The following is a 14,784-nucleotide window of genomic DNA, read 5'->3' as shown; positions in this document are numbered from 1 at the left end:
TGGTCAGTGTGTCGGGCTGTGGGGAGAGAGATGTGGGACGTGGTGGGCTTGGATGGGACGCGTGTACGTAAACACCCGGTGGGGATTCTCTCACTGCGGTTGCGGGGGGGGAGGGGGGGGGACTCAGGAAGCCTCCAGTCACCAGGGCAGCTTCGAGAGCGTGCCTTACGGGGGAGGGGCTTTGTAGGCAAGTGGAGACCGTCTAGATCTTGATTGGAGTGGTGGCTACACCGTGTATCTTCTCGCGAAGTCATCAACCACTCTCTCCAGATGTGAATTTATTGCAGGGACCTTATAATCCACATTGTTTTCTAAAACCCCCCTACCTTGTTTGCAGAGCTCTAGGTGTAGGGCCAGACGGCCAGCCTGGGATGCCGGCTCACTGGGAGCCTGGGGCCCAGCCCTCAGTCCCACCGAGCAGATTTGGGCTGAGGCCTGGGGATCAGGATTTCAAAAGCTCCCCCGCTGGTGCTCTTGGGAAACCTCGTCCACTCGGGTCTCCGAGCCCAGCAAGGCTGCAGCTCCCTGGGGTGTCCAGGCACACGGGGTGCCGCACACTGACGCCATGGTGCACTCCCCACCCGCAGGTCCCTGTTTGTCGTGCTGGACAGCCTGACCTGCGCAGACGGCGCCATCGGCGCAGCGGCCCAGGGCTGGCTGGTGCGGGCGCTGTCCCTGGGCGATGTGGCGCGCATCCTCGAGCCCGTGCTGCTGCTCCTGCTCCAGCCCAAGACCCAGAGGACCTCCATCCACTGCCTCAGGCAGGAGAGCCTGCCGGGTGAGCACGCCGCGCCTGGCAGCGGGCCGGCCCTGGGTCCCCCGGGTGTCCGGGCCGGAGGGAGGAAGGGGCGGCAGTGTAAGGAAGGCCCTTCAGCCCCCTTTGTGATTTTGCTGGAATCGACCAGTGTGAAGGTGCTTGGTGAACTTGTGAGGACTTGAAAGTTTAACAGTCAGATGAATCAGCACTTAGAAATGCTAGGTAGTGGGTTTGCTTTCACTTAAAAAAAGTCAGATTTTAAAAACTGAAGTGCAAAAATTTCAGTCGTCCGTGTTCCAGTGAAAAGTAGCTGCTTCCTGATTCTTCTGCTAAAGGAAACAGCTCGGGACGTGTCCGGTGGGAGGCGGGTCAGGCGGGTCGCCAGAGGCCTCCGAGGCCAGGGCCTTCACCGGAACTCGGCTTTCTGTCCAAGGTCCGAAGAGACCTGCAGTCTGGGGCGGCCAGGCCAGCACTTCTCCCGGGTCCCTGCCCAGACCTGGGGATGGGACTCACACATGAACGACCAAGAGTGTCAACATTTGCATGGTTTCTTATGTATCTGCTAAGGTTCTTCCCAGCTAGAAAGTTCTGTTAACACATAGCCGGAAATGCAGAAGACATAAGCCTTTGGGTTCAGAGACTTTCTAGAGGCACTTGAACGCAGACGAAATGACACAGGGGGTAAGGAGAGGAAGACTAAAATAAACCCGCTGTGTCCCGGAGCAAGGTGTGGCATCCCCCCAGGTTCACGAACAGAAGGGCCCGCCTCTCTTCTGAGCCGCAGCTTCCCGGGCTCTGAGTGCGTTGGTTGAGCTCTCCAGGCTGTAAATACCGCTGGTCTCAGTCTTATCTTAAGAGACAAGCACCCCAGACCTACATACACTAAATAAGCAAGGGCTTCCCGGAGGGCAGAGGATTTCCTGCCCTCTCTTTACGAGGTTCCTCGCCTGAGACCGTGAAGTCTGGTTGTCCATCAGGAAGGCCCGCTGCCTCCTTCTCCAAGAGGAGGCCTTCCACTGTTCCAGTCGTAACAAAGTAAAAATCAGAGACTCGTGTGAAGCTAAGCACCTTCTTAAGAGTTTGTCCAGAGAACAACAAATACCACATGATCTTGCTAATAGGTGGGATCTAATGAACAAAGTAAACTAACAAACAAGATAGAACCAGAGGCGTAGACACATGGGTCAGACTGACAAATGTCGGAAGGGCAGGGGTCGGGGGGACCAGATGGATCAGCCAAAGAACATGTCTGCGCGACCCCCCCCCACCACAGCAGTGTGGGGATGAAAGGGCGGGGGCTGGGTGAGGGGGACAAAGGGGGTGAAAGTGGGGGACATCTGTAATAGTGGGAACAGTAAGAAATTAAAAATAAATAAATAAAAACGCCTAATAGATAGACAAGTTTTTAAAAAGTTACTTAAATTTGTTAGTGGTCCTTTATTTTAAGAAGAAAGTGTTAACTCCACGGTTTATTGAGGTTTAAAGTCTCATGGCCTCTCCAGCAGCCTTCTCGTACATCCCCTGAGCAGGGCTCAAACCTGCAGCCTGGGCCTGGGCCCTGACCCGGAGTCAAACCCAAACCCTTTGGTCTGTGGGACCAGAGAGCCACACCAGCCCACAGAGCCACACCAGCCAGGGCTGATGCTTGAACGTTTGGTAAAGACCTGTTCACCTCACTCGTCTTCCTTTTGTGCACCATGTAGTCTAGACTCTGCTGGCATAGTCTCATGGGGCAGTTTTATTACTGTTGGTCTTTCCGTCTGGCTTTAAGACGGAGATCACTCAGGAACTAACCCACCGTAGCTGGCCCCTCTGTTCTGAAGTCGCCTGTCGTTTTGTAACTTTCAGAAGACTTGCATCGTTGGTTTCACGGGAAGCACGCCTCTTTCAAAGAGGCGTGTGGAGCGCCTGGGCTCCGGGAAGGCGGCGCGGAAGAGGGCGTGCCCCTGAGCCAGCTCACCACCGTGGACCGCGAGGCCATCTGGGCCGAGGTGGAGAAGGAGCCCGAGATGTACCCACCGGGAAGCCCACCGAGGGAGGACGATCTTCCCGGGGACGTGGACCTGCTGGATGGGGCAGCCCACGATGGCCCCGACAGCAGCGAGCACACTGAGTCTGCAGACACGAGCTTCGGCCACACGGACAGCGAGAACACGTCCTCTGTGTCCTCCCCTTCCCACGGCCTGCAGGACCTGAGCAATGTCGAGGGCTGCTGTGCGCCCATCCCCACCGGCAGCCGGGGCCCCCCCAGGCGCCCGGCCCTGCTGGCGGCCTTCCAGGCGGAAAGCCTCAAGTCCACCGCCAGGTTGAGCCTGACGCGTGTGGACTCGGACAAGACACAGGCTTCGGAGTCCTTCTCCAGCGACGAGGAGGCCGAGGTGGAGCTCCAGGCCCTCAGCACGTCCAGGCTGCAGAAGCAGCAGCAGGAGCGGCGGGAGGCGCTCAGGGCCTTGTTCAAGCACATCCTGCTCTACCTGCAGCCCTACGACTCCCGGCGCGTCCTCTACGCCTTCTCCGTGCTGGAGGCCATGCTCAAAACCAACCCCAAGGAGTTCGTGGAGGCCGTGTCCAGGACCAGCATGGACACCAGCTCCACCGCCCACCTCAACCTCATCTCCAACCTCCTGGCGCGCCACCAGGAGTCCCTTGTGGGCCAGAGCTTCTACGGAAAACTGCAGACCCCGTCCCCCAACATGTGCCCCCACTCGCTGCTGATCGAGCTGCTCACCTACCTGTGCCTGAGCTTCCTGCGCAGCTATTACCCTTGTCACTTACCGGTCTCCCACCGAGACCTGCTTGGCAACCGGGATGTCCAGGTCAAAAGCGTGGAGGTTTTGATCAGAATAATGACGCAGCTGGTGTCCGTGGCCAAGTCCGCCGACGGGAAGCACGTGGAGTCCATCCGCAGCCTGCTGCAGAGATGCAGGGTGCAGGAGTTCGTCCTGCTGTCCCTGTCCGCGTCTATGTACACGAGCTGGAAGCGCTACGGCCTGGCCACCGCGGAGCAAGGCCAGGCCCCGCAGGAAGACGGCCTCTGGGAGGAGGGTCTCATCAGCCTGGGCCAGGACCAGATCTGGAGTGAGCACCCGCTGCAGATCGAGTTGTTGAAGCTCCTGCAGGTGCTGGTTGTCTTGGAGCATCACCTGGGCCAGGTCCACGAGGAGGCTGAAAACCAGCCTGAGCTGTCCCGGGAGTGGCGCAGGGCCCTCAGCTTCCAGCAGGCCATCAGCGCCGCGCAGTATGTGCAGCCCCACCCCCTCACCTCCCAGGGGCTGCTGGTGTCCGCCGTGGTGAGAGGCCTGCAGCCGGCCTATGGCTACGGCATGCACCCGACCTGGGTGAGCTTGGTTACGCATTCCTTGCCGTACTTTGGAAAGTCCCTGGGCTGGACGGTGACACCCTTCATTGTCCAGATTTGCAAAAACTTGGACGAGCTGGTCAAACAGTATGAAAGCGAATCTGTGAAGCTCTCTATCAGGTATGGTGATCCCTTAACCCATTATTTATTGCTTTAATGACGGTTTTTGTGATGAGTAGCTGATTGGCCATAGAAGCCAGCTGGAGGGGATTTTAACCGAATCGGAAGCCTGTATAGCACTGGGCTGGGGTGGGCAGTGGGGGAGGGTGACCAGGAACTGAACGTCCATATCCTCTGTTCTGAACCCCACTCAGCTCCCCGGGCTGGCCCAGTGCCACAGGGCAAGGCAGTCCCTCTCTGTTACTTTCACAAATCAGAAATAAAAACGTGACTCACCTACACAGCAATTCTAAAACATCTAAAAACATTCCAAGGTGACTGCGTGAATATAAAATAGTGCAAAAGATACCTACCAATATTATAACTATACTTCCTAACGAGAGCCCTGCTTTATTTAAGGTAGTAGTGCTGTCTCTCTGGTTCACGCGTTCATGTGCAGGATCAGTATCTGTGTAGCCTCACTCTTCAGACCTCTCAAAACCGCTTTCTCATTTCTTCACCGAAGGCTAACCTCCCAGAGGGAAAACATCTCCCCGGATTACCCGCTCACTCTCTTGGAAGGGCTGACAACCATTAGTCATTTTTGTCTTTTGGAACAAACCAGCCAAAATAAAAAGGTAATCTTTTTCCTGAGTTGGGGGTAATTTTTATAATACTGTTTTGTCTTCACTGGGTTGTGACTGTTTCAAATAAGATATGTATGTATGTGAGTAATGCAAATGTGTATGCAAATTTTTGCATATTATGTGAACATTATGCACACACATGCAAATGTGTGCATAAATGTAAGTGATGCAAGTGCAGTTTTGTCCCTCAGTCCTAGCCCATAATTGCATCAGGAAGGCCATTTGCTTGGTTTTAGGCTTGCATTTCTCTGTTTTCCACGTGGTTTTTACTTGCTCTCATGGTGTTTGTGAAGTCTGCGCTGGGAGGCATTTGAGCTGTTCGTTGCCCCTCCCATCTAGCACCAAGTTTGAGAGTACAGCTGCGGCTTTGGTGGAAGGGCTGGGAGAGCCTGTGACGTGGCCTCTCAGCCTCTCAGCCGTCCCCCTTTGAAAGAAGGCCCTGGTTCCAGGCCATGGGGTCAAGGTTAGGGTTAAGGTCCTACTTGCAGACCGCAGGTGCGGGGCTTACAGTAAGAGGAGAGGCTGCAGCCCCGGGGTCAGCCCTGACCACAGTCTTCAGGGAGGGGAACGCTGTTCTAGATGCAGCCAGGTCTCACGTGCCCACGTTCCTTTCAGACCACAGCGGCGAGTGATCCCACTGATCTGAAAAATGCTAAGAACGCCATTCTGGAGGAGCTGCCTCGAGTCGTCAACACCATGGCCCTTCTCTGGAACGTGCTCAGAAAGGAGGCCCAGAAGAGACCCATGGATCTCCTTGGAGCCACGAAGGGGCCCTCTTCCGTTTACTTTAAAGCCACCAAGGTGAGAGATCTTCCGGTGGGGTCTCATTACTTTGTCTTGTATTTTCCCACCAAAAATAAACATATGCGGGAATGCATACATTAGGAGTGAGTGTGGTCAGTGGAACCCAAGTCAGAAATAAGTCGGAAGTAGAAGTCTTCAGTGTGTTTATTATGAGTAATTCTTCTATTCATGGAATAGAGGTTTTGTCAGTGGCTTTCAGCCTATTTTATTTCTCCTTTGCCTCTTCTGTTTAAACTAAAAGTCAGGTCTCTGGGGGTTTCAGATGGCGTTCCCGAAGTCCTCACCTGTGTCTCGTGAGCTTGTCTCCTAAGACAACGTTCCCCCAGGTTCTGCTGCTGGGGGCACCTTGGACACATGGGCAGGTCAGGGCAGAATGTTGGCGTGTCTTTGAGGTTTTTTGTTTTGTTTTTGCTTTACTGAGTTGTTGTTGTTAAACCAGGAACGCACCCCCAGAGCGTGTCTGGCTCCCTCTCCTTGGTTCTAAGTCTCTGCCTCGGAAGCAGTTAGGTCGCCAGCTGCCCAGCTCACGGCTCCCTGGGGTGTGGGCGAGTTCCCTGCTCCCTGTGTTCCTTCTGTCAGAAGCACAATGTCAGGCGGCGTCTAAACACACTCTTGGTTTATTAGCATATTTACTTCTCCCCTATGAAGTACGTACTATTATCAGTCCCAGTTACAAACGAGGGTGCAGAGGGTGAACACACCTGCTAAGTGGCGACAGTGGAATTAGACCCAAACAACTATGTGTCCCTGGGCCAGTTGGGACAAGCAGAGGCTATGGGTTCAAATGGGGACAGTGCCCACTCTGTTCCCTGGTCTCACTCTGAAAACACGGGATGGCTTCCTGCTGACCCCCGCTCTGCTCACAGATGCTCCATGGCGCATCCTTCCCTCCTAGCTGTCTGTCTGTCCACCGAGTTTGCCAGCCGTGCATCTCAAGCCCCCCAACACCCAGGGCCTCCAGGAGGAGCCCCCATTCCTGCTGTCCCCACAGCACTGGGGACACCGACTGGCTGGGCCCAGCTCAGGGTTTCCCAGTGGTGGGGGTCCAGTGTCGGGGACGCCAGAGCCCTGACACCATCTGCCATAACCGTTCCTTTCTTTCCCCATTTCTCAGACTATACGACAAAAAATTTTAGACTTCCTGAACCCCCTGGCAGCTCATCTCGGAGTCCAGCTGATGGTGGCCGTGGCTGTGGTGTGGAGCAGGAAGAAAGTTAGATGTCACAGTAAGACGAAGGTGAGCTTACACAGTTACAGTAGTGGCCAAACCCACCCTGACGCAAGTACCAGGAGGTCGCGTGTGAGGGATCAGAGGTGACGTCACAGGCCCACCTGGAAAAACACCGAGGCGGCTCCACCGTTCTGAGCGCGGGGTTGGTGCGGCTGAGTCTCAGGCACCTAGACGTGCACGCTGGGTGCTGGGGAGTGGAGCCCGCCCCCACTCGTTCTCTGGACTTGGAGGAGGGCGCACTGTGCTCCTGTCCAACATTTAAGTTTAACATCCAGCGGTGCGCACGACAACAGCTGTGACCTGTGCGTGTCAGAGACTGACACACAGCCAGGAGCCTGCCAGCTCGCTTAGGGCACGGCTCGTTGTCATACCTCGGAAGACCCCCGGGGCACCCAGCTGTGATAGCATCCTACAGCTTTTCTTTAACGCATTTTAAAAAAAGACTTTATGTTTTTAGGGCCGTTTAAGGTTCACAGCGAAATGAGAGGGAGGGACAGAGAGTGCCCACAGCCCCCTCCCTCGCACAACCCCCTGTCGTCACTGTCCTCCGGTGAGGTGTCATTGTCACTCCAAGTCTTCATGTTAGGCCCTTTCGATTTAGAAAGTGGTGTTTGTCCGGGACGGTGAGGAAAACTAGATCACTGCGTCCCTGGGCCCAAACTGGAGTTTGCGTTTTGTCCGTTCTCTACCCACGGACTGGTCCTTCAAGACATCCTCCAGGGGCGCGGGTGACCCACTTTTGCAGAACCAACATCCCCCTTCGTTCGCCCCCTCTCGACCGTCCCGGCTCCTACCGAGAACCCCCCTCAGAGGGTCTTTCCCATCCCCCAGGCGCTGTCTCAGCGCCAGTGGGGAGCCTATTCCCTGGAGAGGCATGAGGGGCCGGTGGTCCAGGCCACACGGCTCTGCCCCTGTGTGGCCCCTCCCAAGGGATGGGACCATGTCACGCAGACTTCCGTCATCAAAACATGCCCCCCCACACCAGGGCTTCCTGCCGAGGCCTCTCCTGTGAACGGAATCTACCAGTTTTTCTTCCTGTCCTGAGACCTTGGGGCCTCGTCCCAGTGCGGGGCTGTTCCTTCAAGTTCGTGTACCTGCTTCTAAAATGCGCCCTGAGCTTCAGCAGGCCAGGCTTCGGGCCCTGTCATCAAACGCACCCTTCGGTCCTAACTTGTATCAGATACAGAAGCATAAATGACTGAGCACTTAACTCTGTTCCCAACAGAGCCTTTGCCCAGCTTTCATTTAAACATTTAAAAGACTAAGACAAGTCTCTTCCTCCGGAGGTAACTCTTACAGAATTTCTCCGTGCCCCGTTCGTTCTTACCTTTGTTTTCTCGCTGGTTTTTTCCTCGGCAGATTGTCCCAGTGGCGAGTGCGTCTCAGCTAACGCTCGTGGACCTGGTTTGTGCGCTCAGCACCCTGCAGACGGACACGGTGCTGCACCTGGTGAAGGAGGTGGTGAAGAGGCCGCCGCAGATCCGGGGCGACCAGGTCAGGAGCCCGGGGGGCCTCAGAGAATGAACGTGGGCCATGCTCACAGCTCCACGTCCCGTAGAGCGTGTTGGGAAGGGAAACAGGTTGAAACAGGGGAGCAGCTGGGCATTCAGGGCGTGAACAGAGGCGTCCTCCCTGGGCTTTGGGGAGTCGGCGTGAACCGTGACCCTCAGGCTCCGGTGCGCCTGGTGGGGGAGGCAGGGACTCCTTGCCGTGGACCCCGTCAGGGACCATCTTTCACCCTCGGGTCCCTGCTGCAGAGCACAGGCCCAGTGCTGGGTTCCCATCAGGGACCTCCAGCAGGACGCGTGGAGTGGCACCTTCACAAGGAGGCAGTGGCCCTTGATCCAACAAACTTGCAGCCTAAACACATCCAAGATAAAGCCAGACACTAAAGGCAGTAAAGACCGATTTTGTTCAGTAACCACTGTGGTAGGGGGAGAGCTGGGCTCCATTCTGATTTGTGCAGACGGAGGGGGCTTGGTATTTTGAACAGAGTGGGGGACGCCAGGAGGGGGACCAGACAGGGATTCCAGCAAACTGGGAAGGGGGCTGGACGGTGTGGGGAGGCCATAGGTTTGCTGTGGTGCTTGCCGGGCCCTGTCTTGATGATGAGTCTAAGGAAGGCCCTCAGGTCGCTGAGGAAGACTTCCCCGGTTGTAGGAGAGGCATATACATCATAAAGGCACAGAGGAAGGATTTGTAACTTTTCTTAACAAATGTTTAACAAAAGGGAATTCAGGAGCCCCTCAGGGGTTGGCTGAAGGCGTGGGCAGTTAATTGTTTTGGGCACCTCAGGCATCTTAGGCAGGCGGTTCTCAGGGGGCTGCTGGGCCGGCACCCCGGGGAGAGCAAGCTGCCGTAGTTCACGGCTCTCATTGGTCCTTCCAGGCCAAGGTTGCGGCCTGGAGGAGCCTGAGTAGAGTCTGGTCTGTTTGGTTCTTAATTAATTTGATAAACCAGGGACTTATTTTAACCTTGAAATAACTGCCTTCTATCAAGTGATTTAAAATTATTGTTAGAAGAAATTTAAGAAAAATTTCACAAATGAAAATAAGGGAATGGACAAAGTGATTATTAAAATATCTTACTCAAGCCCTGACTGGTGTGGTTCAGCGGATTGAGTGCCAGCCTGCGAACGGAAACGTCCCTGGTTCGATTCCCAGTCAGGGCACATGCCCGGGTTGTGGGCCAGATCGACAGTAGAGGGCATTCAAGAGGCAGCCACACACTGATGTTTTTCTCCCTCTCTATCTCCCTCCCTTCCCCTCTTTAAAAATAAATAATAAAATCTTTTTCAAAAATTAAAAAAATAAAATACCTTAATCAAAGAGATATTTGTACATCAGTGTTCGTAATAGCATTATTCACAATAGCAAAATGTGCAAAGAACCCAGGTATCCATCAGCAGATGAATAAACAATGTACTTTCACACAAGGGGGCGCCATCACTCAGCCCCGACAGGGAAGGAGGTTGCGGCACAGGCTACAACCTGGAGGAACCTTGAAAACATTGCGCTGAGTGAAATAAGCCAGTCACAAAAGGACAAGTGCAATTCCACGTACGAGGTCCCTCTGTTGACGGGAGAGACCTGGTTCTTCTTGCTGACGCGTGTAAAGAATTACAGATCAGCAAATCTGTTAGCGTGTAATCAGTGTATTAGTGGCCCGGTCCCAGAGAAGAGAAACGGGACTGGGTAGAGTGAGGGTGAAAGGCAGAGTTTCAGGGCAAAGCAGGGCGACATAAGCAAGAGCGGCTGAAGACCAGGGTGGCCAGCCCCTGGGCCAGAGGCCCAGTGGCGAGGGAGCCAAGAGTGTCAAGAGCGCCCCAAGCCCCGGGAGAGAGTTCTTTGTTCTGAGGACTTGTCGGTGGGGTAGGAGAAAAAAAGTTACGTGTTGATTAACAGTAAATGTGGTGCCAGCTTTCCTGGGTGAACGTGACGACCCAAACTAGGTATGTGTGGGGGTCTGTTCTCCCAAATTCTTATCTTGCTCCAGACTCCATTTGTTCATCTTGCTGTAAAACAAATACGTGACAGGAGGCAGTTAATTAAAATTGGGGCACTTTCCAGAGTTATTTATGGGCTCTTTCTGTAAGCATCAGGGACTCCCTCGGAAAACAGATAATGACCAGAGGTAGACAATTAACCGAGGTTGTTTTATGAGCTCCTTGTTTGGGCACCGGGGACCCTCTCCCGCATTCCAGGCCCTGGGATGAAAGCACAGTGTCAAGGCTTCCTTTCCCAGACAGTGGAAATGCTACATAGAATTTCAAGGACTTCCCTTTCTTGCTAACACAGTGTTTCCTGTGATGTTGAAATACCTGGCAATATTATTGAACTCAGGACTGCTGAGTCAGATGTGAGACACGTCTCCTTCCTCCTTCCTACCTCGATTTACTGTTTAATCAGCCTAAGTGGTAAAAGGTGTTTCCTGGCAACCAGGATGCCAGATGCTGGCCAGTAACAGCAGCGCAGCCTCAGAGTTCTTCCCTATACTGCCCCCTGCCCCACCTCGAACAGTCAGATTCCCAAAGACAGAGAGTGGCAAGGTGAGCCCAGGACTGGGGGAGGGGAGCCCATGACTGGTGGGGGCGGAGTTTCGTTTGGGGAAGAGGAGGCAGTTCTGAAGCTGGATGGTGGCGATGAGGCCCCCAGAATGTGAACAGACTGAGTGCCCCTGCGCCAAACACTTAAAAATGGTGAAGATGGTAAATCTTATGTCTATTTGGCACAACAAACATTTTCATAAGGAAAAAAGGAGGTATCATCTTTAGATATTAAGGCCGTCCCACTCTCGGGTGGTCACCAGAAGCCGAACTTGGAGTCAGAAATGGGAGGAAACTTGACTGAGCATATTTTGGCCCATGCACAGCCCTGCCCACCTCAGGAACAGGGCTCTGTTCTGGCCACCGCTCCTTTGAAAGGGCCTTTTGCTCACGGCCTCGGGGAGCCTCTACGGAAACATTCATCCTGGGAGGCCTGGCCCCGCCGGGGCTTCCCGCCTGTCAGTGACATGTGGGTTCAGGGTGCAGGTCCCCTTTGTTCCCCTTGTTTGCCGAAAGCCCATGTTGTGCATCAGGGAAACCGTGCCGGCCCCCTGCCAGCCTGTGCTCTGGTCGGGAGAACAGAGAAACCTGCTTGGACGTTGACACTGTGAGCCAGGTTAGGGAAGCAGTGAAGGGAAGGGCTTAAGGAATCCACGTGAAATGCACGCAGTGACCTCCACCCCACTCCGGAGGTCGGCCCCGGGTCCCCAGACTGGTCTGGTGGTCTTGCTGCCTCTCACTCTTACACATCAGTGTGTAAGTTGGCCCTCAAGGGACAGAGCAGGGATGGAGCGGCCATCGGGTCCTGCGTGGATGTCCAGGGTACTCGGAGCGAGGGTCAGGTCAGGAGGCTGACCTTCCACCCTGGCGGGCTGTCCCTGTGAAGCGTGTCACAGGGCGCATGGCCCCAGCAGGCTCCGCGACGGCCTCTGTGCAGACAGAGCTGATGCCTGCAGGTCTTCTTCCCTCACGTCACTTAATTTCTACAAAGATCCAAAGATCGGCAACTTCCACCTCCAGGCGAAAAATAACAAGATCTTCACGAGGTTTTTGGCTGTTCAGTAACAAAATTACATTTTTGTGGTTCGTTCCACCAGCTAGCTCTACTTCTGCAATTTCTGCAAATAGCTGTTGACAAGCAAGGAGGGAACCAGTGTTTAAGTAATTCCAGCCACCGGCAATTTGGGGAAGTTGCCTGGGCTGGGAGGAGTTCCTTGAGCTGAGAATGACAAGTGTTAACTGTCTGCTGTCCCCAGCTAGTCGCAGGTGTTCAGAAGGGTCAGTGCTGGCCCCCGGCTTTTTGTCTGGGCCGGTTCACTTCCACGCCAAATCTTCCCTGGCCAGGGCCCGAGTGGACAGTAGGTGAACGCAGTGGGAATCACTCATGGAGGCTGGCACAGGGGGCACCAAGGATCAGGGACCTCGTGCGTAGGTTGCATTTATTTTTGTTACCTCGGGGGATACTTTCACACCTGTTACCGTCTTTGAAAGGCTCTCTGGCCGAAGACCTTTGCTTTGTGAGGCTGCGCCATGCGTTTCACTCGGTACTTGAATTCTTGTTCAGCCTCATTTCCTACCTGTGAGGTCGAAGTTGCTCCAGAAACCAGACAGATGCAGCGAGCTAAAGAGCAGGTTTATTGGAGGGAATAAGAGGGAAAGTGGAGCCAACCAAGGGAGGTAAAGCCTCCCTCGGTTGTTCTCAGGGCACGGTTTTTAGGTGCAAAGACCCAGGAAGTGTGACTGGTTGGGGTGTCAAGTCTGACTGGCTAGTGCTGGCTGCTGCGTGCCATCTCTGCTGACTGTTGTCCCTGGTACGTCTTGTCAGGCCCAAGTTAAAGCCGCATCCTGTTACTCTGGGCAGGCCGACCCCCAACCCCAGTCTTAGCCAGGCATCTGTCCGTCCTGGGTGGGGTCGGCAGGCAGTCTCCCACCGTGTGGTTTCCCGCCTAGTGATTTCCCACTCCTCCTGGGCCTGCCCAGGTCTGTCGCTGCCGACGTGGCGTAACGGCCCTGCTTTAATTTCAGAAGCTGCCTCTCGTGGACGTCCCTGTGCTGCAGTTCTGCCATGTGTTCATCCAAAGGTAACGGAGGCTCACACCCCTTCCTCGAGTGCAGGTGCTCCGGCCGGGCCTGCACTTCTCGTCTAGACGGCTGGAGAGCCCGAGTCCAGAGGTGTCTCAGTGGCCTCCTGGTGGCGTCCCGAGGTGTGGGTGCACCCTGGTGGCCTCGCCTGTCCTCCTTCAGATGTCTAACCTGACGTTTTAAAAACTGCATGCTGTTTGCTGATCCCTCCGTGTCAGCAAAGCTTTGTGTGAGGCACGGTGAACGTTCAAAGACACAGTTTACATTAAATTGATACCTTAAAAAAAAAAAACAGTGTTCAAGGACCAAGAGCCCTTTAAGAAAAAGGAGCAATGGTTGTGTTTGGGGCTTTTGCATGTGCCCTTCCAGGAGGCCTCTGCCCGGTTGCACAGAGCTTCATCTCCGTACCCGGCGGGCTCGGCTGCGGGAGCTGTGGGAGCAGATTCCCCAGGCCTTTCTCCAGGGCGGGCGGGGAAGCCGTGTGCGTGGTGTGCCTCGTTCAGGTCGGACCATGGCCCCTCCACTGGGCCAGCGCCCTCTGCCTCGGCAGTGAGGCAAAGTGGGTGCAGACCCCTTCCTGGGAAGCCCGACAGCCTCTCGGTTTACCAGGCATTTCACCCTCAGTAAACCTGACGGTTGAGTGAACCCCCCCGGGGAACGCAGTTCACATTCCTGGCTCTCCCCACTCACCACACCCTGAAGCCCAGGGCAGGCGAGTTGAGGCTCACGATCCCAGGAGTCCCTGCGCCCAGGGTGGAGGTCAGACCAGCTCTGGGCCCTTCACCCACAGCATCGCTGCGGTTCTTTCCTCCTGGAGCCAATGAGCCAGTAACAGCTCGTGATGGCTCATGTGACAGCAGCGATGTCTGGTCCGGTGGCCCCAGTGACGTGGGTGCTTTCCCAGCAGCCCCAGGTCAGGTGTCACCATCCTCCTCTTGCACAGGAGCCACTGCCAGGGTCATTCGGGAGGAAGTCGGGGACCAGGACTTGAGCCTGGGGCCTCGGGCTGTGTGGCAACAGCCCCGAAGCTTCCTGCCTCCCCGCAGGTGGGGCGTGCCCGGAGGGTTGCTGACCTGTTCCTCAGTCACCTTTGGCTGGGTGGCTGGGTCCCCAGCGTTGTTGGAGAAGCCCGGTGTAGCTCTGGACAGGCCCAGATGGTCAGAGACGGGCCTCTGGGTTAAGACTTTCATTTCTACAGAGCAGCAGACCAGGAGCACCTGACCTGTCGGCCATTTCAGGTCTCCAAACTTCCAGCTTATGCCAGAAATCCAAAAGTTAGCTTGTGTCTGTTGTAACTGAGAAAAGAGGGAACAGGCCCATCAGCTACGCCGTCTCCCCTCCGCTTTCCAACTGTCTGAAGCCTGCCCACACGTCACCGTCCTGTCTCAACTTTCTCCTGGTGTGCTCTGGACCCAGGCTCCCGGTGACGGCCCTGCAGGAGGACTTCCCCGCGCTGCTGGGCGTGCTGAAGGAGTCGGCGCAGTTGAACCTGACTCCCCCCGGGCACTTCCTGCTCCTCAGGTAGCTCGTCTCGGTTCCCCGACCTGCATCTTCTGCTGGAACGTATTTCGTTCCTGGTCTGAAGCTGCCTGTCTCTCAACAGCATGCTGAACGACTTCGTGACTCGAACTCCCAACCTGGAGAGCAAGAAGGACCAGAGAGACCTGCAGGTCTGTGCCTGAAAAGTGCAGCAGGCTTTACTGCCCCTGGGGTGCTGTCCGCCTCCAGAAGATTCTGCCCTACAGTGGATAATGAGCACTG

The 14,784-nt window shown here is 55.3% G+C and overlaps 1 protein-coding gene across 3 annotated transcripts in view; it reads left to right on the top strand.

Moving 5' to 3' along the window:
• DOP1B (DOP1 leucine zipper like protein B) overlaps nucleotides 1–14,784 on the top strand; it is a 75,528-nt gene that overhangs the window by 42,785 nt on the left and 17,959 nt on the right. For all 3 annotated transcript variants that reach the window (XR_008390182.1, XM_037127172.2, XM_053657791.1), the window contains 9 exons: nucleotides 588–778; nucleotides 2,606–4,235; nucleotides 4,741–4,852; nucleotides 5,477–5,662; nucleotides 6,780–6,902; nucleotides 8,256–8,390; nucleotides 12,967–13,022; nucleotides 14,440–14,544; nucleotides 14,627–14,693. Coding sequence is in view for 2 of the 3 variants with exons in the window: in XM_037127172.2 (XP_036983067.2) it covers nucleotides 588–778; nucleotides 2,606–4,235; nucleotides 4,741–4,852; nucleotides 5,477–5,662; nucleotides 6,780–6,902; nucleotides 8,256–8,390; nucleotides 12,967–13,022; nucleotides 14,440–14,544; nucleotides 14,627–14,693 (2,605 nt within the window). In the remaining variant the exon portion in view is untranslated. The remainder of the gene's footprint in view (nucleotides 1–587; nucleotides 779–2,605; nucleotides 4,236–4,740; nucleotides 4,853–5,476; nucleotides 5,663–6,779; nucleotides 6,903–8,255; nucleotides 8,391–12,966; nucleotides 13,023–14,439; nucleotides 14,545–14,626; nucleotides 14,694–14,784) is intronic.

The sequence above is a fragment of the Artibeus jamaicensis genome, unplaced genomic scaffold (assembly GCF_021234435.1).
Source record: "Artibeus jamaicensis isolate MK-2021 breed Jamaican fruit bat unplaced genomic scaffold, CSHL_Jam_final scaffold_474, whole genome shotgun sequence".
In the NCBI taxonomy this organism is placed as follows: domain Eukaryota; kingdom Metazoa; phylum Chordata; class Mammalia; order Chiroptera; family Phyllostomidae; genus Artibeus; species Artibeus jamaicensis.
Note: the sequence above shows the minus strand (reverse complement) of the source record. Positions and strands in the feature narration are given on the sequence as shown.